Source organism: Podarcis gaigeae (assembly GCF_964106915.1).
Source record: "Podarcis gaigeae genome assembly, chromosome: 8".
Classification (NCBI taxonomy): domain Eukaryota; kingdom Metazoa; phylum Chordata; class Lepidosauria; order Squamata; family Lacertidae; genus Podarcis; species Podarcis gaigeae.
This window is the reverse complement of record NC_139684.1, coordinates 41,317,130-41,342,876: the sequence shown is the minus strand read 5'-3', so window position 1 is coordinate 41,342,876 and position 25,747 is coordinate 41,317,130. Positions and strand designations below refer to the sequence as shown.

The window sequence follows — 25,747 nt, the reverse complement described above, 5'->3', positions numbered from 1 at the left end:
TTGTGGACAGCTCCCAATGGTGACAATGGAAATGGGAAATTCTATGTTAGTGATGATTAAGGAAAGGGATTGAAAGTAAAACAGCAAGAATTACAATGAAGACAGGATATAAATCTTAAAGTGGACCTGCCTTTGGAACAACTGGGCCCCATCCGCACCCTACATTTGAAGCAGTATCATACTACTGTAAACAGTCACAGATTCCCCCAAAGAATCCTGGGAACTGTAGTATTTTAAGGGTGCTGAGAGTTGTTAAGTGACCCCTTTTCCTCTCACAGAGCCACAGTTCCCAAAGTTCCATGGGAAGAGGGATTGGTGGTTAAAGCACCCTGGGCGTTGCAGCTTTGTGGTGGGAATGGGGGTTCTCCACAAGGCATCTCTTCCGTAAGCATCCCAGGTCATGAGGCTGGGTAAGGCCCCTCTCAGCCTGAAGCCATGGAAAGCTGCTGCTATTGAGTGTAGGCATCCCTAAAGTAGCTGGACTGATGGCCTATCACAGAAGAAGGCAGCATAATATGTTGTTTGTGCATCTTTGGCTTCTGTTGTTTAGTTTGTTCCATTTGTGCTCCTCTTGGGTGTCCAAACCTGGGTTTTGTATTGACTTACAAACCCAGTATCTCATCCTCACAACCTCTTTTGGCCCTGCTTCCTTTTACTCTTAAACTTCTCAAGTTTTGGCAGAAGAGGGGAAGGACGTCAGAATCAAGATTGTTTTGTGGGGTTGTGTGTGTGCATGAGTATCTCATTTTGTGCAACAAGTACACGTCTGATTCCAATAAAAATATTGCAAAACCTTTTAGAACCAATGATAAGAATAATATAGCAATGTGCATGCCTCCAAAAAAACAGCTATGGACATGATTTATAACTAGGCTCAGGGAGTTCTGAAATGATTTGGAATTCAGAAAAGGGGAAGGGGGTGGGAAACACAAAGGATTCACCCTTCCTCCTACAAGAGAGGAGTTGGGCACTGGAGAGGAGCAGCAGTTTGGCCCCTTCCACCCCCTCTTTGCCCCCCACTGGAGGAGGCAGGAAGAGCAGAATGGGAGCAAGGCAGTGCTAACTTTCTTCGGAGGATCTTGTTCCATAGCTCTGGGTTTTTCTGTCTGAGCCCTGACTGTATTATTGCCATTCCTGTTGTTAGATTTATTACCTGCCTTCAGCAGAAGGAACCTGGGGCAGGTCATAGCAATGTAAAAATACAACAGTCAAAGCAGTTTGAAACAAATTACAATCACAACTAGAGTGGGTCCTAAAAATAGACATCTCAAGGAGAGGAGGTGGACGCTGTCAATGGCTACTAGCCATGATGGCGATGCTGTACCAACCTGGTCCAAGGCAGCTATGTTTATGTATACTAGCTGCTGGAAACCACAGGAGGGGAGAGTGCAGTAGTGCTCAGGTCCTGCGTGAGTGTTTCCCACAATCTTCTGGTTGGCCACCCTGAGAGCCGGATGCTCAGCTAGGCGGGACCTTTTCAGCCTGATCCAGTGTCCTTAAGTGCCCAAAGGTCAGGGCAATGAGGTGCATCTTCAGCATATGCTGAAAGTCGCACTTCTGTGGGGGAAGGAATTTCCAACTTGGGGGGGATGCCTGGCACCCCCATACCCACAATGTTTCATGCCCTGCTCTATAGGTGGTTAGGCTGCCCCCAAGTGCTATCCAAGGGACCTTGGCCTGGGCAAGACCCGATCTCTGCTAGTGGGAAAAGGAGGAGGCGGCGATGGCTCTTTTGGGATTTCTTCCAACTCTTTTTTATGGGGCTTTGTGAAGGATGTGGGACAGAAAGCCCTGGCCTCTCCTCTCCTCTCCTCTCCTCTCCCCTCTCTCTCTCTCTCTCTCTCTCTCTCTCTCTCTCTCTCTCTCTCCCCCTCCCCCCCAGCTCAAGCCTCCCCGTTTATCTTTTTTTTTTTGCCAAATTAAATCCTTGATTAACCCTTATCTTGCCAGTTTGGCGGCTATCTCTCCTGTGGCGCCGTATGTCCAGACAACCGGTACGGGATGATTGATTTCTTAAAGATATGCCGCTGCTTTTTTCTGATACTTCATTTATTGTCTAAATATTTTTGCTCCCATTTCAGCAGCTTCCCTTATCAAGTCGTGTTGATGATTCCCAGCCCTGCCCTCTCTCTCTCTCTCTCTCTCTCCTCTCATCCCCCCCCCCCGCCCCAGTTTCTTCCTTTTCTTTATATTTTCAGTTGCCTCCCTTCTCTGTTGTTTTTTTCAAACCCAGAAGACAGAGGAAAGGGTTGTTGCTCTCTATGGCCGAAAGTGACTATCAGTCTCTTTTCTTGCCTGGGGAGGGGGAGGTTGGGGAAGCATGGAAAAATGGGTCTCCCAACATCTTTTCTTCAGTAACTGGAATGAAAAATCCCCAGTCTATGATGGCTATTAGGGAAAGGAAAGCAGGAAGCTGCCTTATATCATCAGGCTATTGGTTCATCTAAGATAGTATAGTTGTCTCTGACTGGCAGCAGCTCTCCAGGGTCCCAGGCAGAGAAACATTTACCATCCTCTGCTGGCTGACCCTCTTAACTTGAAAGTGCCAGGATTAAATATGTTCAATATGTTGATTATTATATTTATTTTCCACCCTTCACCAGAAGGCCCCAGGTTGGGTTACAGCAATATAAAATGCAGCATTCAAAACAGTTTAAAACAGCTCACAATCACAGCTGCAGTGAGTCCTAATAGAGACAAAAAGAGAAGCGGGGGGGGGGGTTGCCTTTGCACCCTGCTTGTGGGAGCAGCCAGGAGGCACATTACGGGAATCCGGGTTGCTGGACTAGATAGATCTTTGAGCTGATGTAGCTGCCCTCTCCTCACGCTCCCATGCCATTGATGGGCAGCAGAATTGAGTCTGCCAGGCCCTACTAGGAATGAGGGAGGAATCTGCATTTTGCAACAGACCAACCTGACCTGATGGCTCCATCCCTGCTTGTGGATCATAACACAGCTCCCAGTTGGACAGTGGATTTTGCAATGCATTTGCAGTCTGCAAAAAGTGCACACCAAAATCCGCTTGTTGTGTCAACAGTGCATTTTATAAAACGTGTGTTTTGAGGTGAATGCATTGAAGAGTGTGTGTTTACATTAAAAGGTGCACACACGACGCATGGGACAGGCTCACGACTGAGTGGCAGCGAGGCTGAAACAAGATGGAATTAGCTCCTCAGCCCATCCCTAGTCTTTGTCCATCCTAATGCAGCTTTGTAAAAAAATAGGCTGTGTCCAGCTTCATGCTACAATGCAATAGGCATATAGGAAGCTGCTGTGTCAAATCCATTGGTCCACCTGGCTCAGTACTGTCAACTCTGGCTGGCAGCAGCTCTCCAGCTTTTCAGGCAGAGGTCTCACTCCCAAGCCTGCCATGGATTGAACCTGGGACCTTCTGCACGCAAAGCAGATGCTCTGCCTCTGGGCTATGGCCTTTCCCCAAGCCAGGCATGTGGGAAGATGCCATTAGCACACATTCGCTGCATCCTTACCCCTCGCTGCAAGACTGGCACTCTTTGCCACAATGAAGTGCCTCTCCCCAGCCTCAAAAAAAAAGGGGCAAGCAAAAAAACCCAAACCTTCCTGTGGGGAGGGCCGAATCATCCTGGAGGTTAATGATTAACCAGCGTGACGGTTCTCCCTTCCCTTGTTTGGCAAGGGGTCCGGCTGCCCCAGATAAAAAAAAAGTCCCAAGCGGATGTTGCTCAGATACAGTTTCCGATGGTTATCTGGGCCGCTGCAGATTGGAGACACTGACCTCTTTGTTAAGGGGAAAACAAGGAGGGTTTCTCTGCCTTGCCTTCCTGCCCGGACCCACTTACCACGGAGGGGCTGGCATGGAGAGTGTCCGGGAAGGAAGCCACACCTTGCTTGCCAGTCTGTCTCTCTCACAGCCCCTTTATGCTCCCAATGGGGCATTGTGAGGAAAGGGGGGGGCTGTTTTGGGGAGCCAGGTTGGCACGGATGCAGACCTTTGGGAGCTTGTCGCCTGGAGTTATTTGTAAGAGACAGTCTTGTTACTTGACTCCAGGACGCCCTCGAGAACCTGGGGGTGGTGACGACAGGGCAGGGCTAATGGAGCAACAGAATGAGCCACTTCCAATGTGTCCGGCGTCGTGGTTTGTGCAGGCATCTTTTTACACCCATATAGCACCATAAGCCTGCAGGGAGCTTTGCAGATGAGAATGTGGGGGGAACTCCTTGCCCCAAAGAGTTGTGAATAGAGTTACAGTGAATGAATGACTGACTTACAGAAGGGCAGCCTTTGCCAAGCTGGTTCCCATCCTGGAGCTCTGGACTCCAGGTAGCCCAGGTAGGCACAAATATTGAAAAAGCTGCTGTTTATAGTAAGGGGAACCTTGCACAAAACCCCTGAATCTTCAAAGGAAATGTGGGCTTTCAGGAGGGATCCTGGGAGAGGTGGCTTTGTGCTGGGTAGCGATTCCAAATATATGGGGCAGCAAAGGAGAAAAGCTTTTTTAAAAAATGGAAAAAAAACACATTTTATTGAAAATTTGGGATTTATATGCCACTTTCCAGTCAAAAGCAAACCCCCGAACCATAATGAAAATACCAAACGTACAAACAGTTGAACTAAATTATAACAGCAAGAGATTAAGAACAAGTTAAATAAATAAAAGTATTCAAGGACGTAAGAAGCCAAATGCCCATCTAGGCTAGCAACCTGTTCTCCTAGGCGCCAACCAGATACCTTAATGGGAAGCCTGCAAGCAGAAACTTAGTTCAACAGCACTGTCCCCACCCACTATTCCCTGCAACTGGTAGTACACAGACTTAACTGCCTCCAGCAATGGCAGCAGAGCATAGCCATCCTGGCTAGTCATCATGGATAGCCTTATCCTCTGTTAATTTGCTTAATGCTCTTTTATAGCTGCCTGAGAGTGGGTGGCCATCATTGCATCTCGCGAGAGAGAATTCCATAGTTTGTTCACTGTGTGAAGATGTCCTTCCTTTTGTCTGCCTTGCCTCCTCCAACACTCAGCTTCTTTAGACGTCTTTGAGTTCTAGTACTATGAGAAAAGGAGAAAAACAAACCACAGTCCCTGGCTTAGCATCACATCCAACCCAGAGACGATGGTTTGTTTTGCTCGTAGCAGAGCACGGTCAGTAAGCCCAAGGGCAAACCTTTAGCTACAGGTCTTGGCTTGTTACAAATGTTGCAGCCAAAACAAGCCGCTCTCCCCAGTTCAGATGTGGGTCTAAGCCAGGGATTGTGCTTTGTTCCTCCCTAGCAGGGAGGTGCATAGCAGGTGCCAGTGGGCCATGTGTAGTAAGCCATGATGGCCAAATGTGGCCAGTGAACCTGGTGAACACTGAGAAGCCAGAGCGGGGTGGGGATGGTCTTCATTGCCCCCCTGCACAGCTCAATGGGGAAGAGAGCTAAAGCCTTTGAAAATTTTGCTTGCGTTGCACAATTGATTCATGACATCTCCGATTTAGTTGCGCCAAAATGTTATACAGTATATGATATGATAAATTACTTTTTAAGTTTACATTCTAGAGGAGGGATCTAAAGGAGAGTACTGTTTGATGGGGGAGGATGGCATGGGCCCCCATCTCTATCTTTAGTGAACCATTATCAGACAGTGTAGTGTCCCATACTGAACTGAGGCTTTGGGCATCTTTCCACCCAGTGAACACGGCCATTCAGGGTGGCCCCTTTCATGGCTTTGTGGCCAGCCAGGAGCAGAAATGCTGAATCAGCAGATTGGAGAGAATCATCCACCCCCCCTTTTTTAAAAAAGACCCAGGCACGTGGATGTGTCTTCAGTGACACACTTCTCTTCCACCCCCAAGATATATCTTGCTTGCGCTCGCTCTCGCTCTCTCTCTCTCTCTCTGAAGTTAGGAATGTTTCTTTTCTTGCAGCATCAGCAAAAGTGTGTGCGCGTGTGTGCAAATGAGGGGGGGGAGTTGTGTGTGTGGTGCATGTGTGTGCGTTTTATCAAGCTGTGAGCACTCTGCTCCTTGGAGTGATAAGCTCTAAACCGACCAAGACTGTCAGTCTGAGTTGGAGGGTTTAGAAATATTGGGACGAATAATTAGATTTCATATCGTTACTGCTGCAGCCATCGAAGGATCAGGCAGATTAATTTTTCTCCCCTCTCTCTCTCTCTCTCTCTCTCTCTCTCTCTCTCTCTCTCTCTTTTTCCTTCCTCTGCTCATTAATATTCATTAGCGGCACATGAAGGCAGAGAGGAGCCGAGGCAAATTTGCGGGGGGGGGGGGGAATGAAGAAGGCCAGCGCTGCTGCTCATCTCAAAGAAAGTGTCTCTCTGCCCAGGGCATGGCTGTAAACCCTGTGGATCCTCCAGGTGTGGTCCATCCATCTCTGACGATTGGCTGTGGGGCTGCTGGGATCTGGAGGCCAGGCACACCACAGCTTCCCAAATCCTGACCCAGAGCCGCCTCTTCCTCCATCCACACTCCCTCCAACCTTTCCTGAGCCTTTTCTTATTGCACACTATCCTTTGTAAGGCACAGCAGTTAAGAGTTAAGCACAGTATTCCAAGTATAGTCACACCATCTTTGTTTTTGCACCTTTGTTCCTGAGATGGAGCACCCATACGTACCTAATGCTGGATTTAGGGAACTGGAGATGCACATGTTCCATGAATTAGCCTGGGGGTGTTCTTTTTACTTCTTCTTTCGCCAGAGGCAGTGTGGATGCTGAATTGACAGGACAGAGTGCTTTGCACTAACCTGCCACCTTTTAAAGAGGGGGACATAGATCTGTGGGTCACCTGAAGGGGGTGTTGCCATCAATTTGTTTTTTATTTATTTATTGCACGCTGGCAAGCATAAATGTGAGCGAGGCAATTTGCATTCATCAGAGCGTGTGTCTGCCCTGGAAGGTCTCGTAAAAAAAAACACCTCCCTAGGCTTCGGCCAACACTTCTTCCGGACACAGCTTTTTTGTTGCTGTACCAGTCAGAGGTTGTACTCAGGGCAACCCTGTTTAGCTCTGAGGCCTTGCCATTCTTGATTCACTGGATCTTTTGACTCTCGCAAGCCTCCTTTGGGCTGGGACTAGCCCCAAGATCAGTCTCATACACACAAAAGTGAATGGTTCATCATTTTCTACTTGGGCTCAGGGAACACCTTTTATGTTGGGATCAGGGGAGAGAGGGCTCAGACCAGACACATGTCAAATCTAGCCAGTGCTTACAAGTGCCACTTCTTTCATGGGGTGGAAAGAAGCCTCATGTGGCAGTTGGGCTTCTTGTCATGGCTTTGGGCCTTGTGGCTGGCTTGGTCTGCCCCCAAACAGAGTGCTCTTCCCATCTCTGCTGACCATCAATGGCCGCGTCAGCAACACAAGAATTGTTCGCCCGGCCCGGGACGCTGCCGAGGCCCTTCCTCTTGTCTCCCCCAAGCAGCGTGAGGCTGCTCCAGCCCCGTCCCATCCCTCCTGCTTCCCTCCCTCCCTCCCTCCCTCCCCCAATCTCTTTTCCTCTCTCTGCATGGCTGAGGTTAGGGGTGAAGTGGCTGTTTCCTCCCCAGCCGGTGATGGTCGTCCCTCAGGTTAAGAAGAAGAGGAAATAACAAGCTTGTTGTGTTCGCAGTCACGCTCCGCCAGCCGTTGGCCGTGCCACAGGGTTGCCCAGGCAGCAAGCAGTGGGCTCAGTTTCCCCATGGGGGGGGGTGGGCTATCCAGAGGCGGAGGCCTCTCTGTAGGAGGCTTGCTAGGACCCCTTTGTTAGTGTCACCCTGAGGGGAGTTAAGCCTTGGCTTTCTTTCTGGGAGACCCAAGGATGGCTGACCGACCTGTGTGAGAGAGCGAGGGTGGAGATGTGGTGTTCCCCAGTTGTGTACTCAACCAGGCATGCAGCTGCTACGACCTGCAACACATTCACACCATACTTTTAAATCACTGTGATGCCACTTTAAACAACCAAAGGATTCTGGGAGCTGCAGTTTGTTAAGGGTGCTGCGAGTTGTCAAGAGGCCACTATTCCCTTCACAGAGCTACAATTCCAAGAGTTCTCTGCGAAGTGGAATTAACCATTAAACCACTCTGAGAACTGTAGCTCTGTGAGGGGAATCTGTATGATACCACTTTAAACAGTCATGGCTTCCCCCAAAGAATTCTGGGTGCTGTAGTTTGTTAAAGGTGCTGAGTGTTGTTAGGGGATTCCCATTCCCCTCACAGAGTTACAATTCCCAGCATGGTTTAACAATCAATCCCTCTTCACATAGGGAACTCTGACAATTGTAGTTCTAGGAAGCCAACAGGGGTCTCATAACACCCTTAACAGTCTACGGCTCCCAGAATTCTTTGGGGGAAGCCATCTCTGTTTAACATGGTATCACAGTGCTTTAAATGCATGTTGTGAATGTGGCCTTGGTCTTGTCATCTTTGACCTAGATTTGGCTGTGATCATCAGTTCCCTCCCTTGCTACGTGACCAAGCTGATCTTGCCACTAGGCCAGTGAAAGGATGAATCAGCTGCTTGGAGGTTGGCCATCACTGGGTGGAAGCAGCCATACAGACATATACCACTCATCATCCGTGCACATTGTGCTTCCTTTCCCTATCCTCATGACTCCTCATGGGAGGAAAGGCTCCTTGCACACCTGGTGGGAGGGTTTATGTGCCACATGTTGGGCTGGAGCATATGGGAAGGGTGGGGCACTTCAGGGCCTGGGACCCATCCTTCTCCAACTGGCAGGCTACACCGGAAGCGTTTTTGCCTGACTGAAATGTGCCTTTAAACCCTGGTAATTCCTCATGTTTGTCTGCATGGAGGATAAAGAGGGATGGGTGTAGAAACTAGCCTATTGTACATTTGGGTCAAATTTACATTTGTTGTTCCACCCACTTTTGACACTGGAACCTCCCACCACTGGCATGTGGCCCCTGGAAGGTTGTCCATTCAACCTCCCCCCCCTCCCATTTATGAAACTTATGCAAGTGTCTATTTTAGAAGAATTAGCTCACTGAGACGTTCACACAGGGCATTTCAGTGGCTGGTGTATGACTTCTCTTCTTGAGTTGTAGCCCAAAATATTTGGAGGGCCCCTGGTTGACAAAGGGTGCTCTGTATATACACACACACTCCACACAATGTGGAACCAGGGTAACAGCTGAAGTGAAGAAACCACAATGTGCTGGTGAGGGTCCGGTTGTGTAAGTGACACATATGTTGTTGTTTTTTATATTTCTGTCTCTAGCCAAACCCACCTGTGACCCTGGTGCTGGAAGATGACAACTGCTGGCTGTTGAAGCTGCCCTTGGTTTCTGGAGAAGGCGATACCAACTCCGTGATTTACAAGAAGGGTAAGTATTTGGACAATGGCCTCTTGGCACCTGGCAGAAGTTGGAGGCATTTGATCTGTAGTGTTTTCTCAAAACAAGAACAGGGTTGCTTAACAGAGCCAGATTTTTTTTTTTTATTGGCACTTAAGGGCAGAGTTGGATTCCTAAGGGTTTTCTTAAGCCACAACCTAGTCTTTCTGTAATTGGTCCATTCTCTGGGCAGAGGGATGTCCCATCCCTTTTCATCTTCTCTGAACATCTTCATCTCCTCTCTCCAGTTTCCCTTTGATTAAGCCACACTTTGGCCAACCCTCGGCCCCTGTCTGCAATATGAGGATAATCAAATTAGCCCACCTTAGAGGGTTGTTGTACATATTACAACATAACAGTGCAGATTACAACACAGTAGTGTGTGTGTGTGTGTGTGTGTGTGTGTGTGTGTGTGTGTGTGTAGCACTTTGAGCTCACAAAAGTACTCTGTAAATGCTCAGGGTGATGGTGATGATTATCGCAACATATACAACACCATTAGTGTACGTAACTGCCCTTCAGATTATCATAGGCAACAAATCGGCCTCTGCCCTCTAAGATAAACAATATGGAAAATAGTAGAGGAAAGGAGAGACAAGAATAGCAAGGAATGAAGGTGGGCAAATTACAGTAGCATGTACCCAAAATATAACTACTGTTGGGCATGAGGGTTTGACAGTTAAGCTAAAGCCCACTTGGGGAAAAAATGCGTTTGGAGACAGATTTCAAGAGAAAGACATGAAGGCAGGCAGATGTGGTACTGTGGAAACATTTAGGGAGGGTGTTCCAGCCATAGGGGAGGCCAAGGATAATAAGCAAGGGGCCTTCAGGTGGCTGGGAGTAAAAAGAAAAAAGAAAAAAAGCTATGGGCAGCAGAGTGGCAAAACAGGGAGGGAGAAGGAAATAGTTAATGCTAGCTTTTGACAAGCCATGGGCTGATGCTGCCACCTCTGGGTGGTTTTGTGTATTGCATGCATCAGCTACTACAACATTATTCATATTCAGTTTATTTGGTCCCACTTACATCCTATCCTTTTGCCTCCAAGGGGACTCAAGAGTAACAGTTTAGCTGCAGCCTAACCCTGCAAGGTACATTAGGCTGATAGTGATTTGCAAAAGGCCACTTAATGAACTGTGTATGGATTTGAACCTCAGTTTTTCTCACTTTCAGGTTTTAATTGAGAATTTATTTCTCTGGTACTCCAATCTATGTGTACCAATAGCCATGATGCAGTGTTAAATACCCAAACAGGTTTTCCCCCCTGAAAAACCAAAAAAAGATCCTGGGACAAACAAAACAAAATAAGGAATCTGTTTCTTACCGTCACTCGGCTGCCTTTTCATCCTGACCAGTCTTAACATATCCCATGGCATTTTCCAAACAATATCTAAGCTAAGCAAAGAGCCTTAACTGCCTACCCAACAAGCATGGCTTTCTTTTGGGACATTTTACTCCTCTGAGGATACACTGGAATTTAGCTCAGGGTGGAAAATATCCCCCCCAATCCAATTGTCTTAGGGTTATTTAGAAGTGGGCATGAAGGAGAAATTTGATTCAGTTCACATTTAAAAGCCAACCTACCAAATTTCTGAAACAATACGTGAACCAAAACTCAGCAAACACTTCAAAATTCAGACTTCTCCGAATTCTGCATTGCAGTTCTCCAGCAAATGCATACATTAGAGTAAAATGCACATATTATGGTAAACTAAGAAGTTGGAAGTAGAGAGAGAGAGTGCTGCGAGTGGAGGGCTGTCCCTTTTCCATCCTTGGGACCCCCTCCCAGGAAACTCACCCAACTTTCTGCTCCCTGGAAGTGGGAATGTGCAGTGGAGCTGATTAACTGCTGAACAGGACAGACCTCTGAGGAAGCTCCATCCATTTTGGTGCCTGCCCATGAAAGCAAGCCTGGAGTGAGAGGCTAGGATGATGCCAGCAGTTTCCAGGAAGAACCCTCTTCTTTGTCAAATTATGTGGGTGATCTGTAAGCTTGTTTGGTCCCTCAGTGAGAGTCAGAGTGGATGGGTGGAGTCCTGGGTAAGAGCGAGAAGACGGCGTGGGTGTGTCAGATGGAGACACGATTTATGTTGGTCTATCTTTATTAGCCGTTTGTATTAATGTAACATTTTTGTCATGCTGGCCACATGACCCGGAAGCTGTCTGCGGACAAACGCCGGCTCCCTCGGCCTATAGAGCGAGATGACTGTGCAACCCCAGAGTCGTCTGCGACTGGACCTAACGGTCAGGGGTACCTTTACCTTTAACATTTTTGCATATGTAACAGTGTGTATTTTTGTAACATTTGTTGTTTAAGTTGTCTTTGCTGTTGCTGCTTTAGTTTTCTGTACACCGCATGGAGATATTTTTATATATTAAGTGGTACAGGGATGGTGCAAAGAAACAGCATGCAAATAAACAGCATGCAAATATGCATTATATCAGTGGAAACTACTTTGCGATAATGTGTATATTAAGAGAAATTAGCTCTAAAATGTTGATGATAAGTGTAGAGACCTGAACTGAATACTTGGGAAATGAGAAACTGAAAGAAACCCAAATGTGACCAATGTGACCATTCTTACTGAGAAGTGGCTAATCTAATTTAATGGTCTTTCTCCCCACCCATTGCCATATCTGCAGATGATTCTATCTGGTGCAAAACCACCAAAGCTATCTCAGAAGGAGACGCACTGAGCGCATTTGTCATGGCTGAGCCAATGGGGATTCCCAACCACACCGTGAAGACTGAGCCTGAGGGGCCTTCTTACCCAGCGGCACTGGCCCCTGAAATCCAGCTTCTGCCACAGCAAGCGGGCATGGCAGCCATCTTGGCCACAGCGGTTGTGAACAGTAAGTACCCAGGGTATGGTCCATGCTTCTTATGCCCCCTGGATCCCAAATTTAGGGCACCTCAAGGTGGTCATTATTGTGTGGAAGGGCAAAACAGACATTGAGGTTTGCTCAGTTAAAGAGGATGAAAGTGCTTTGTCACCCTAGCACAATAAATGCACTCACTTTAAGCCAACAATGTGTACATAGCCCAAGTCTTGTACAGTAATACCTCCGCGAACGTCCGCCTCATCCAGCGTCCATTCCGGTGAACATCCGCAACAAACCCAGAAGTACCGGAACAGGTTACTTCTGGATTCGCCGCATGCGCAGCAGCGCTAAATCACGTTTCGCACTTGCACAGTAGTGCAAACTGCTCAATGCACAGATGCAATGCTTTGCCCTGCATCCTTTTCGGCTTTGGACATTGTGGGGACAGGATGCTGGACTTGATTGGCTACTGGCCTGATCCCATAGGTCTCTTCTGGTGTCCTTATTAGAAGGAAATTCTGGAGGCTACAGTCTGTTCAATAGCAGGAGAGACTGTCACCTTGGGAGGTGGTGGACTCCCCTTCATTTGATGTTGGAGTTGAGGAATCCAGATGGATATAGCTGGTGCTTCCTTTATTTTATTTTCTCCCTCCCTCTCCCCGACTTTCTCCCTTCTGTCCAGAGGACGTCTTTCCCTGCAAGGACTGCGGAATTTGGTACCGGAGCGAGAGGAACTTGCAGGCCCATCTGATGTACTATTGCGCCAGCCGCCAGAACGCCACGTCTCCCACGGTGGATGAAAAGCCCAAAGAGGCCTATCCGAATGAGCGCATCTGCCCTTTCCCCCAGTGCAAGAAGAGCTGCCCCAGCGCCAGTTCCTTGGAGATACACATGCGGAGCCACAGTGGTACGAGGGTGCTGCCTCTGTCCTTCTGGGATGGGGGAGGGTGGTCGCTTTGGGCTTGTTGGAGGAACGAGGAGGAGGTGTTAAAGAAGACTGAACTAATTGGATTGCAGGAGAAGGGCAATATTTCAGAAGGTGGGGGTGTATGTGTGAGAGAGATGGAGACAAAGAGTGCAGGCATGCAAAAGACACAGCAAGGTTTAGAGCAAAGGTAGCTAACCTCCTGCCCTCCAGATGCTGTGGGGATCTGGGTTGGCAAAGCATTTTGGCAGGGGGTGCTTTTCATCCCAGAAATGTTGCAGAAGATCCTGATATGTTTCTCTGGGAATTGTTTACTAAAGTGTTGGGAATCTTAGGTGAAGTTGTAGCAGAAGTTACCCCCAGTTCCAGTCACCACACAGAGGCAGCTTAAGGTCCCAAATTTTTACTGCAGCAGAAGACAAGGCTTCAGATGTTGATATGTGCATATAGTTTGTAGTCTTTGCAGATGCAGATACAGATACAGATACATACAAGTAAGAAGTATTTCTATAGCTCCAGCCATCTGAAGCATAACAGGCTCTGACTCACTTCTCAAGACTGACCCTGACACACAGCACAAGTCCCACTCACTGACTGATGAGCTGACACACCTTAATCACTTATATAGACAGCACTGGGCTGTTGACATAGCAGCTGGTTTGGCTGTTGGCTTATCCCATACATGAGGCTATTTGTGCATTTGAAAAAAGTAACTCCTTCCTCCATGTCCAGTTTCTCCAACATAAAGGGCACTGGAATGCTCTGGGCCCTTCCCTGCTGTTTGGGTGATGGAACAAGTCTTGTGGTCACCTTTCTCATGCTGTTGTCTCCTTCTGGCTTCTCTTTCAGGAGAGAGGCCGTTTGTGTGCCTTATCTGCCACTCTGCCTTCACCACAAAAGCCAACTGTGAGCGTCACCTGAAGGTCCACACAGACACACTGAACGGTAATCCCCAATCAATATTGGAGTGAGAGATCCAGCTCACAAGCAGTGCTCCGTAGAGGTAGACCACTGGCAGTACTGTTTAGATAGAGCACTGTTTGGTTTCAATGGGGACAGGCTTTTTAGAAGTGGTTCAAACAAAAAAGTGAGGTGGTCCCCATCCCAGAGTATGTTAGCCAGTGCGGTGTAGTGGTTATAGTATGTTGGACCTAGAACCTGGGAGGCTGGGGTTCACATAGACATGAGGTTCACTGGCTGACCCTCGACCAAAGTCTACCTCTCAGCCTAACCTACCATGCAGAATTGTTGCAGGATCTGAGTGAGGAGAGGGGAAGAACCATGTACCTGTAGGGGGATTTTTGTTTCTTTATTAAATTTTTATACCGCCCTTCATCCAAGGATCACAGCGTGGTTTACAATATAGAAACACAAAAATACATAGCAAAAACAATACCCCTGGATCCAACCACAGTTGAAAAGCCCATGAATTGTTTAATTAGCCAAAGGCCTGGGACAAGAGGAGTGTTTTTGCCTGGTGCAAAAGTATTGAAGGTGTCGGGGGTGAGCCTCCCTGGGGAGAACATTCCACAAACAGGAAGCCATCTTGAGCTTCTTGGAGGAAAAGGTGGGATATAAATGAAATAAATAGACACAAAAGTGCTGGTCCTCCTGCCCACTCAACGATCCAGTGGCAACTCATGATGGCATTATACCACCTTGAGGATCAGAGACAGTATGGGTGGTATTCAGCTCAGTTTTACTCAGAGGAGACGTATTAGAACTAATGGACCTAGCTTAGTCATTCATTTACATGGGTCTGTTTTGAGTAAGACATAGCTGAAAACCACCCAGTGGCTCTGAGCACCAGCAGCTGGGAATCGCAAGTGGGAAGAGTTGCTGTTGCACTCTGAGTTTTGCTTCTGAGCCTCCCAGAAGAGGCATCTGAATGGCCACTGTGAGAACAAGATGCTAGACTAGATGGGCTAAGGGTGGTCTTAGGTGGCCTTGTTCTGCATGTAGTGTAGCAGAGCTGTCTGGAGGTCCTTCTCTTTGCAGTCAACAGTGCTTCCCTCCATCAGCTGACCTCACACCCTTGCTAATGCATGGAGCTCTTGCTCACCCACTTCACACTCAAAGCCCAACAAAATATTAGGCCATGGTTCAGTGGTATAGCACCAGCTCTGCATTCAGAAGGTCCCTGGGTTCATCCCAAGCATCTTCCATTAGGGGAAGCAGTTGAGTATCAGGGCTCAGAAAGGACCCTTCTCTGAGACCTGGGAGAGCTGCTGCCAGTCAGAGTGGATGGCACTGGATTTAGGTGGGCTGGTAGGCGGTCTCAGCCTGAAGGCAGCTTCATGCATCTTGATTTCTTAACGCTCTCCCTTGTTTCTACAGGTGTCTGCCACAGCTGCGGATTCATCTCCACCACCAGGGACATCCTCTACAGTCACCTGGTCACAAATCATATGATCTGCCAGCCAGGTTCCAAGGGGGAGGTCTATGCCCAAAGCACCACCATTGCTGCCCCGGCCACCAAGCCCCTGGCCCCAGGTAAGTCAGGCACGTGACATGGTGTGGTTTGGGTCTAGAACTAGGATTAGGAAGAGATCAGGTTTAAATCCCAGCTAGGCCAGCCTCACAGGGTGGTTGTGAGGATAAAATGAGAAAGAGCTATGCACACCACTTTGAGCTTCTTACAGCGGAGGTGGGATAGAATTTTTATGTTGTGGTTCTATCATCATCATATTAATAATTATTGTTTTAATTAATATATAATTATTTATTTCAGTGAGTCTACTGAGTAGGACTTAGTTGTATGAAATTCATTACCATTAATTTTTACTTTATTTAATAATATTATTAAGGGGATGGCCTGCCATAAATTGTTTAAAGAATACAGGAACTTGCAGAGATTTGAGTCAAGTTTGGGGGTTGTGTCCGCAGAGGGGCTTATCTGTAGGTGTCACATATACAGCCAAGCATTTGTGGAAGAAGCATAACTGGGGAACTAATGATGAGATGAGCGCCCCTTGTCAGGCTCAGAAAGCAGAATTGCTTTCCTCTGTGACTTGGAAACGTGCTCAGTTCATTCTGAGTTTGATTCCAAGCTAATTCAGACCTCATCATGGCCCTCATTATGGGACTGTGGTAAAGCAACAGGGTCTGAATCTTCCCATTCCCCTGCCTGTCTACATGACTTGCTGCCTGGGCCAGAGGAGCAGTGGAAGGGAGGAAATCTCCCTCCCTGCTGCCCCCACTCTTTGGCTACCTAGGAGCTTGGAGCACTGGGCAAAGTAGTTTTCCTAGTGCTATTGGCCAGTAGGGTTGGGAAAAGTACATTTCCCAAAATCCCTTCCATTCCACTACTAGCCAAGCATTAAGGAAGAAGGTATGTGGCCAGTGTTGGGGAGGAATTGGAGTGGAGCGGGACTTGTTCTTTTCTAGGTAGGATTTTAATCTGAGCCCCAGAAGAATCTGGGCGGAATAATTTCCATTTTGCTTCCCAGGCAAGCTTTACAAGCAGCCAAATCCATAGATCTCTGAGCCCAAAATTACAAGATTCAGTGACAATGCTACAGCCAGCCACCTCAGGGCTGTGAGGATATGGCCGAGCCACTACCTAAGCACCTCTCCCTTCTCCCTACAGGTCTGAACACGCCAGGCCCAGCCTCCACCTTCAAGTGCAGCTTCTGTGGCTATGTGGCTGACTGCTTGCCCAGCCTCCAACAGCACGTGGTCCTGCACAGCACCGCTGCAGCTGTACTGCCAGGCCTGGAGCCCAAAGCTGCCCAGAGCCAGCTGGACACCCCTGCCAAACTGGCAACACAGGGTGTGATGGCGCCCCCTACGGAGGAAGCGGCAAATGGCTCCCCACCCCAAGAAGGTTTCTCCTCCACACTGGGGGATGGGGTGACAGTAGTGCGGATCAAGGAGGAGCCTGAAGACGAGGGGGAAGTCCTCAAGGGAACCTCCCAGACAGGGGCAACCGCTGCTCCTGAGCTGGAGCCAGACGCCTCCTCTCGCACATCCTCTCCACATAGCCTGCATTCAGTAAAGGTGAAGTCTGAAATCACTAGCCCCACGCCCGGGTCCAGCCCAGTGCCCAGCGAGCCCGGGTCGAGCACACCTGGTGGCACAATATTTCTCCCCCAGTACATGTTTGGCCACGAGGCCACGGTGGTGCCCCAGGCTTCAGAGATCCTGGCCAAGATGTCGGAGCTGGTGCACAGCCGCCTGAAGCAAGGTCACACCGTGGTGCCCCCTGTCCTCTTCCCAGGCACCCCAGTGCCCAAGGGCGCCACCTGCTTTGAGTGCGAGATAACCTTCAACAACATCAACAACTACTACGTACACAAGCGGCTGTACTGCTCCAGCCGCCGCTTGGCAGAGGAGAGCCCCCCTGGCCCTCGCAAGCTGAAGGCGGCTCCTTCAGTGCCCCCCAAAGGCCCTCCCACACCTGGAGTCCTCCTCTCGCCCCCACTGCCGGGAGACAGCAAGGCCACACATGAGGGGGAAGCTGGGCCAGGCGCCAGCCCACCCAGTGTCCCAGAGGTCAAGCAAGAGATCAAGGTGGAGGAGGGTGGGGCTAAAACCAGCCCCTCCCCTGAGGCCGATGGGACGGGGCGCATCAGTGAGGACAGCCGGAGCCCTGGGGGCAGCTCCATGGAGGAGCCAGACGATGACCCCAGCCGGACTGTGTGCGAAGCCTGCAACATCCGCTTCAGCCGCCATGAGACGTACATGGTGCACAAGCGCTACTACTGTGCCTCCCGCCACGACCCACCACTGCGGCGGGCTGGCACTGCAGGCAAGGTGCCCTTCCTCCCCCAGCCGATCCGTACACGCAAGCGGCGCAAGCTGTACGAAATCCACAATGCCGCCAACCAGCTCAGCGGTCCCCCGGATGCCACCCACCCTGAGGTGCCCCCCGTGGTCCCAGCTCTCATTCCCGTGGTCAAGGCTGCCCCCTCTCCTAGCTCGAGCCCCGACACGGACGGCCCCATTGACCTGAGCAAGAAGCCCCGCCTCCACAGCGGTGCAGAAGTGCTGCCGGCCTCCCTCCTGCCGCTGGCCGACTACCACGAGTGCACGGCCTGCCGCATCAGCTTCCACAGCCTGGACAGCTACCTGGCCCACAAGAAGTACTACTGCCCAGCCACACCCTTACAGCCCAGCACACTTGAGCAGCTGCAGAAGATCAAAGGGGCCGTCCCAGCTGTGCCGAAACCTCGGGGCAGCCCCGAAGGGCAGAGCGAGGAACCTGAAGCGGCATTAGTCAAAGTAGAGAAGGGGGTCCCTTCTGTGAGCCCTGCAGCACCCCCGCCTGCCTTCCCTGGCCTGGACTCGCTTCCGCAGCGCTACCTGGATGCCAAAGCCCTGCACCTCCCAGGCGCCAAGGTGCCCCTGGTGGTGTGCCCCTACTGCCCGCTCAACGGAGCCATTAAGGGAGACTTGGTGGAGCACTTCCGCAATGCCCACGGCCTATTTGTTGCCAAAACGGTGGCTGGCGCCACGTTGATAGAGGCCACCCGGACGCTGGCGGAGGGCAGCCTGCTCCCGCCGCTGCCCACTGCCTCCCCGCCACAGCCCCTCCCCAGACTGCGCAAGGACAGCTTCAACGGCAAGGAGCCTCCCACTCCTTCCGTCTCCAACGGGAGCCCGCGCTCTACCATCTCCCCACAGCCCCTTCTCCCCCTCTCCCCTCCTGCCCCCTTGCCCATCTCCCCCTTGCCTGAGGCAACACCCAACGCCCCTCCCGGGTACACGGACAAAAGCATGCAGACCCCACTGGGCAAAGGACCCCCCACCCCTGTGGCCAACGGCAACCACAGGTACTGCCGCCTCTGCAACATCAAGTTCAGTAGCCTGTCGACCTTCATTGCCCACAAGAAGTACTACTGCTCCTCACACGCTGCCGAGCACGTCAAGTAAAGCCTCGTCCAGGCCTGGGTGTTGTTTGGCATCCCGGAATCACAGCCTCTGGTCCCTCATGGCTATGGGGGGGCAGGACGTAGGGCTTGGGAGCAGCCAGTCGTGATGGACTCTCCTGCCGTCGAGAGCATCCCATGCCCCCTGCTCTGGACCTGGGAAAGGGTTGTTTTTGCACTAGGGCTGTGGAAAGGGGGCAGGTTCTTCCTTAAGGTGCCAGTGGAGAGGGGGGCAGCCAAGTTGCACGCAGGGGCTCGGAGGAGCTGAAGGAAGCCGTGGGGATGTCTTCCTTACAAAGTGGGCGCCCCAGCTCACAGACTTGGTGTAAACCCTTCCTCTCAATCCCAGCGCTAATAAGAGATCAGGGATCACTCTACCCCACCCACCCCCTCCTTTTTACATCTGGGGGAGTTTGAGGCCAGTTTGCGGGGGAGGTGCACTGCTTTGCCCCTTCTCAGCCCTGATTGTCTAGAATGAATTGACCTGAAAACAATAACAGTGGCGGCATTTCAGAATGGGCAGCAGCTGCACAGGTGAAATCTTGGGGCAAAAGGCCAGGTTGCCAGCTTCTGAATGGGAGCCTTTCTGCTTTTCTAGTGCATCCCCCAACTCAGCCAACCCCTCTGGAGGCCCAAGTTGCTTCCTATCTCTGCTTTCTATTTCCCCAATGCCTTTCTCCTAGGTTTTGGGGAATTTTCTCCACCAGGGGTGTTGGGGAAAGATCTATCATACCCAGAGAGACCCCCAAGATATATCTGTCTCCTTTTTATTTTTTCAGGGCCTCACTTTAAGCCAGGGTTCCTGGACAGCAGCTCCCCTACCCCCACATCTCCTTTTTCTGCCCCACCTTTTTTTTGCTTTTGGCATATGAAGTCAGAATGATGAAGCAACTCCTTGAGCATGTACAGAGTGCATCCCACCATCGGGCACACACATCTTTCTCTGTTGGGAACTGGCTCCCCATCATCCCAAAGGCTTATGAGAGGTGGGAGAGAGCAACTGTCTTCACTTGGCAGTGAAGGAGCTCAAGGGAGACCCTGATTTCTTGACATGCCTTGATGTCTGAAAAAGTTATGGGGTTAAACCATGGATCAGTGGAAAGCATCAGGCTTTCCATTGCAGAGGCATAGCTGGGGGAGCGCAGGGCACTGGGTGCCACACTACGGGGTGCGGCACTAGCCATGTGCCTCTCCTGAGAGTGGCGCGGGAGCTCAGGTTCCTGCAGGCTCTCAGCCTCCAAGTGCCTAACAAGGGTGGAATGCCATACAGGTGCCCTTGGGAGCAGCTGGCTGTGCTTCTAGAGCAGTCAATCAAGAGTGAGGCACAGCTCTGCCAACTAGAAACGCCCCAGGCCCAAATAACACAACTGGGTTTATTTCTACTTCAGTGGGCATTGTGCAAAGAATGGGGCTGGACTGCAGTGCACTGACCAGGCAAAAAGCACCTTATGGTCCATCCACACTTGCCCCAGAACTCTTTCCCACTCCTTTTGCCCCTTGACATCTTAGGATAGTGGCCTGAAGGCACCAGGTGTTGTACCCATAGGCATTCCTCAGCCAGGTAGCTTGCACCAGATGGTAGGGTGTCCATCCTCTTAAAGCAAAGGAGCTCCCTCACATTCTCTGGTTGCTCCTTTCTGCAGAGGCAATGGGGGCATAGGAGGGAGGGTTCCCCCGCCTCTGGGTGTGCATTTCTCCCTTTCCCTTCTCAAATTGTCGTCCGGTGGGTTTATGTAGAATCGATGTGGACTGGAACTGAATTGCAAACAAGAGAGCACTGAAGAGAGAAGGCAAGGCCTCTCTGCTTGGGAACTGTGTGTATAAGTGTGTACATAAATAAATGTCTACTAAATCTGTGCCTCCAGTTTCCATTGGAGTGGATGCGCCTGGATACATGTGAAAAGGGGCCCTTTTGCCAGAGGATTTGAAGTCCTGGCTGCTGATGAATGGAATCAGATAGTCGGGGTGGGGGGATGATCACAGAGCCATGTTTTGCAATTGTGATGTTTCATTTGCTTCCACTTATTGCTTAAACTCCACTTTTCCTTCCTAAGGGAAGCCCAGAAACCAGCTCAATTGGTACAAAAACTCAGCGTAATAAATATAGCAAATCTCAAATTATAAAATAAGTCAACAAAGCCACCTTCATGTCAACACAATATGAAATCTGTAAGAATTAATTCAGTAACAGCAAAGCCTTTCTTCTGGCCTTGATGTCCACACCCCATGTCCCCATTTCATTTGTATAACGATGGAAGATGCTTCTCTGTGGCACAGTCCCATGCCGCTGCTTCTGAATATTCTCCCAGCCTTCTGATCCACACATTATGGACAAGGCAGGTGGCGCCTGATTGGGCCTCTCCCCAGGACACCCTAGAGTGAAGGTGTCTAACCTGTTGCCCTGCAGATGTTGAACTCCAACTCCCCATCAGCTTCAGGCATCATGTCCAACAGCTCAAGGGTATGGGAATTGCAATTCAGCAACATGTGGAGGGCAACAGGTTCAAGCCCCCCCCCCCCAGTGATTCTATATCTGCCCCTAGCCTCTCTAACCTTCCTGCTGCTGTCATAGCTACTATTTGTATGTTGCCTGTTTATGGGCTTTGCACAAAAAAATGGCTGGCCAAAGGACACAAGCCTCGGGCAAGCCAAGAAACTTGTGTGTGTGCCTGTAGAAGAGGAGGAAACTCAACACAGTCTCAGATTCTGGCAGTTCCCCAGATCTGCAAACCCTTGTAAAAGTTTTATTAATTTTAACAGATTTACGTATTGCTTAATCATTATCTAACTATAGATAAAATCAACAGATTTTTAAAACACACCTAATAAAATTACTTGTCTGGCCTAAACAAAAAAAGTTTGAGTAGGCATCAAAAACAACAATGCAGGGGCCTGCCTAAAGCCAGTCAGCATAGCATTGATGCCAAAGACTTGAGTTCTCACAAATGCAGAGCAAACATTTTGTGATGACTGTAGGGGTGCCACCTTGGCAGATCGAAGCCTTCAAGGAGCTGCATTCAGGTTTAGGCTAGGGGTGGGGAACCTTTGGACCTCCCAGAAGTTGCTGAACTTCAACTCCTATCACCCCTGTCAGTCATGCATGCTGTGGCTGATGGGAGTTGTACTTAAGCAACATTGGGAAAGCAAAAGGTTCCCTGCGCCTGGTTTCAGACAGTCCTTCATGTAAACTGGTTACAAGCTGTTGGTAGCTTTCCAAAGAGGAACACGTTGAATTTGGCGTGGTAACAAATTGGTAGCCAGTGCAGATCTTTGAACAGGGGGTGCCATATGCTGGCAGGGTCTTGTTCCTGTCAGCAATCCTGCCACAACAGCATTCTGCACAAAACACAATTTCTGCACCACTGAGCACAAAGGAAGTCCCACAGAGTTAGCAGCTTCTGGAAGCATCATTCCAAGGTATGAGACAGAATCAGCCCCAGTCTGCAGGGCTATACAATTCTGGTTTAATAGGGCCTTGGGACACTGGGACAGATGGTATGGCCAGAGGACCTCTGGTGCCTTACTGCTCCACCTGTCTGGTTTGAAAAATACAATGCATGGGCCCTATTGACCCTGCCTGATGGTGCTTCCTAAGATGTTATGACAACCACTGTTGTGGTGCTTTGCTGGAGAGTACAGTTCTTTCCTTGCTCAGGGTGAGTACTTTGAAAGGAGTACAGTGGTACCTCAGGTTACATACGCTTCAGGTTACAGACTCCACTAACCCAGAAATAGTGCTTCAGGTTAAGAACTTTGCTTCAGGATGAGAACAGAAATCGTGCTCCGGCGGCAGGGCAGTAGCAGCAGGCCCCATTAGCTAAAGTGGTGCTTCAGGTTAAGAAGGGTTTCAGGGACGGACCTCCGGAACGAATTAAGTACTTAACCTGAGGTACCACTGTGCTTGAAGAGGCGGTGGAGCAGTGTGAGGCTATGTGGCCAACAAGTGGAAACACTTCTGTTGCTGGGTGTAGGCAATATATCCACCCTGGATATATCCACACCTTCAGTTCTAATTAACCTGCTGCCTTCTGTTCAATGTGAACAAAGACAAGCAATAGAGCAAGTTTCCCTGTTAAACAGCATTTCCTGCAATGATTCTGGCCACAGGGTGTCGCTAAAACACTGCTAGTAGCCACAAGAAGTTGTTTCCCTACCTGCATTTCATATTTGCATCACTGACACCAGAGTAATGCCACTGCAGGGACTCATAAGGCCTTTAATAATCCGTATTACGTTAGGAAGGTAGGAAGCTGCCTTATACCAGGTCAGACCATTGGCCCATCTAGCTCAGTGTTGTCTGTACTGACTTGCAGTTGCTCTCCAGGGTTTCAGGCAGGGAGCATTCCCTGCCCTACCTGAAGCTGCTGGTTCCTTCTGCATGCAAAGCAAATGCTCTACAGCTGAGCTATGAAAAACAGGAAGAATCTTGGGAAGTTTTATACTGCATCATATGATTAGTCCATCTATCTCATTATTGTCTACAATGAGCAACAGCGACATACAGATTGATATGAGCAAGAATTCAGCCCATGAACCTATGTTTTAGTGCCATGGGTCAAGCCCTGAAACATGTGTAGTTAGAAAAGGATATACTGCTCCTGAGCTTGTGCAGAATGCATTTCTCTCCCAGTGAGCGCCCTTATTTATAGGGTTTGGGATAAGGCTTTCAAAATTGGAATGCATAATTTCCAAACACAGTTAGGTGTTGGCATCTCTGCCTGAAGGATTTATGCCCCAAGGCCTCTGGCACTGGAAACTAGGTCTGAGACCAAGATCCCTTCCGGGTGGCCTGTTTATTGAGCATTCATCCTGATTTGTTTGTGGGGAGTTTAGATGATGTTGCAGCAAAGCAAGCATTATCCACACTTTTCAGGACATTTCTGTCACTTCCCTTATTACAGAAAGTCCAGTCCTTTGGGGAAGCAAGCTTGTTTCACAAGACCTCCCAACTAACTGCACTACCTGCATGTGATGGAATCCTACCCCCAAACAGCAAATGTCTTGAAGTGCCCGAAACCAGTCTGTTGGCTGGGCCTGATCAGAGATGTGGTTCAAAATATCTGGAAGGCAGCAGACTGGCACCAGCTGGATAAAACTCTAGATAAGGTCTGGATGAAACTCAGGGGGAACTCCAGCTCGCCATTGCCACAAAGCCACGTGTTCTGCGCCTTCATATTTAAGATTCAAAGGTCAGTAGAGGAGTGGGTGGAAACCACCCTCTTCCTTCGTTACAGTCAGACACTGTTCCCCTAGAGCTGTGGTCAACCTTTCCAGATCCGGCTCCCACCTTTAGGCACTACCTCCCCTTCTTCCTCCTCCTGCTGTGTGTCATCTATGGATATGGCACTTTATAAAGACTATGAAAACAGATCCCTGCCTGAAGGAGCTTGCAATCCAAAGTTAACACGAGAGAGGAAGGGGTTTGCTTTTTAAATAAGAGCCATTCATCATCATCATTACTCTCATGGGGCTGCTGCCACTACTCTCATTAATCGCAAACTCCATCCCTGACAAACCCTCCATTTCCTCCTTTTACACTTAAACACCTCAAATCCCCTCACAGTGCCTTCAGGGGCCCCCCATATCCCCTCACAGCTCCTCTGTGTTTCTCCATCCCTGTTTTAATCAAACCTTGGCTGTTGGTTCAGGCAAACATTTTAAAACCTGCTTTCTTTCTTGCTCCTCTCCCCTGCTCCGTGCAAATCCATACAAACCTAACAGGGGCTGTGTGATGACAGCCTTACATTTTTATGTATATAGGAAGATGCTATTTATTACATAAACCCAATAAGCATGAAAAACATCAGCAGCTCACAGCCATGACCATAGATATCACCAGCCATGTAGTTCATCCATTTCCAAAAGGGAGATGTACCTCAGTGGCAGAACGCCTGCCTTGCATGCAGAAGGTCCCAGGTTCAATCCCTGGCATCTCCAGGTAGAGCTGGGAGAGACCGACCAAGAGGTCCTGACTGAAACTTTGGAGAACTGTTGCCAGTCAGTGTCAACAGTACTGAGTTAGATGGACCATTCAGTAGAAGTGCAGCAATAAAACTGCTAGCACATTTGCAAAGCTAAGCAAGATATGGTATGGTTTCCAATTGTATGGGGGACTGGGTGGAGTTGGGTCCCTTTCAGCTCTATGGTTCTGAGATTCTATAATTCCTATGTTCCTAAAAACTGGAAGGAAAACAGTCATCTTCACATGACATCTAAAAGCACCAGTTGCTGGTGTGCATTGGGCTTGGTGGGGTGGAAGGCAGGGTGGCCAACAGTAGGTGGAGCCACAGCCAATGATAGGTGGAGTCAACTCATTCTGACAGCCAGTGCCACCCCATTGGACTAATTTGAAGTAACAAGGCAGGCAGGTGGAGGTGGGCTGAGGTTGGAGGGGCAGCAGGGTTGGATTAAGACCTTTAGAGAGGACTGAAAAGATGATGGTGCCCCCAATATGTAATTCAAAATAAAAAATAAAATAAAATTGCACTATGTAAAATATTTTTACACACACAGATTCATGTACAGTGGTACCTTGGGTTACAGACGCTTCAAGTTACAGACTCCGCTAACCCAGAAATAGTACCTCGGGTTAAGAACTTTGCTTCAGGATGAGAACAGAAATCAAACAGCGCTGCCACAACGGCAGCAGCGAGAGGTCCCATTAGCTGAAGTGGTGCCTCAGGTTAAGAACAGTTTCAGGTTAAAGACCGACCTCCAGAACGAATTAAGTTCTTAACCTGAGGTATCACTGTATATATATCTCAGAAGCGCATACCAATAATAATAAAACTTAGATTCATTGCAACACATGACGGGATCTGTTT

The 25,747-nt window shown here is 49.3% G+C and overlaps 1 protein-coding gene across 7 annotated transcripts in view; it reads left to right on the top strand.

The window, feature by feature from the left end:
• ZFPM1 (zinc finger protein, FOG family member 1) overlaps window positions 1-18,958 on the top strand; it is a 108,632-nt gene extending 89,674 nt beyond the window's left edge. For 5 of the 7 annotated variants that reach the window (XM_083754507.1, XM_083754510.1, XM_083754509.1 and 2 more), the window contains 6 exons: window positions 9,193-9,298; window positions 11,949-12,158; window positions 12,811-13,035; window positions 13,903-13,998; window positions 15,391-15,546; window positions 16,643-18,958. In XM_083754507.1, the coding sequence (XP_083610633.1) occupies window positions 9,193-9,298; window positions 11,949-12,158; window positions 12,811-13,035; window positions 13,903-13,998; window positions 15,391-15,546; window positions 16,643-18,927 (3,078 nt within the window). In that variant the 3' untranslated portion in view covers window positions 18,928-18,958. The remainder of the gene's footprint in view (window positions 1-9,192; window positions 9,299-11,948; window positions 12,159-12,810; window positions 13,036-13,902; window positions 13,999-15,390; window positions 15,547-16,642) is intronic. The other 2 variants (XM_083754508.1, XM_083754511.1) reach the window with 2 other exon arrangements.
• The last annotated feature ends 6,789 nt before the right edge of the window (window positions 18,959-25,747 follow it).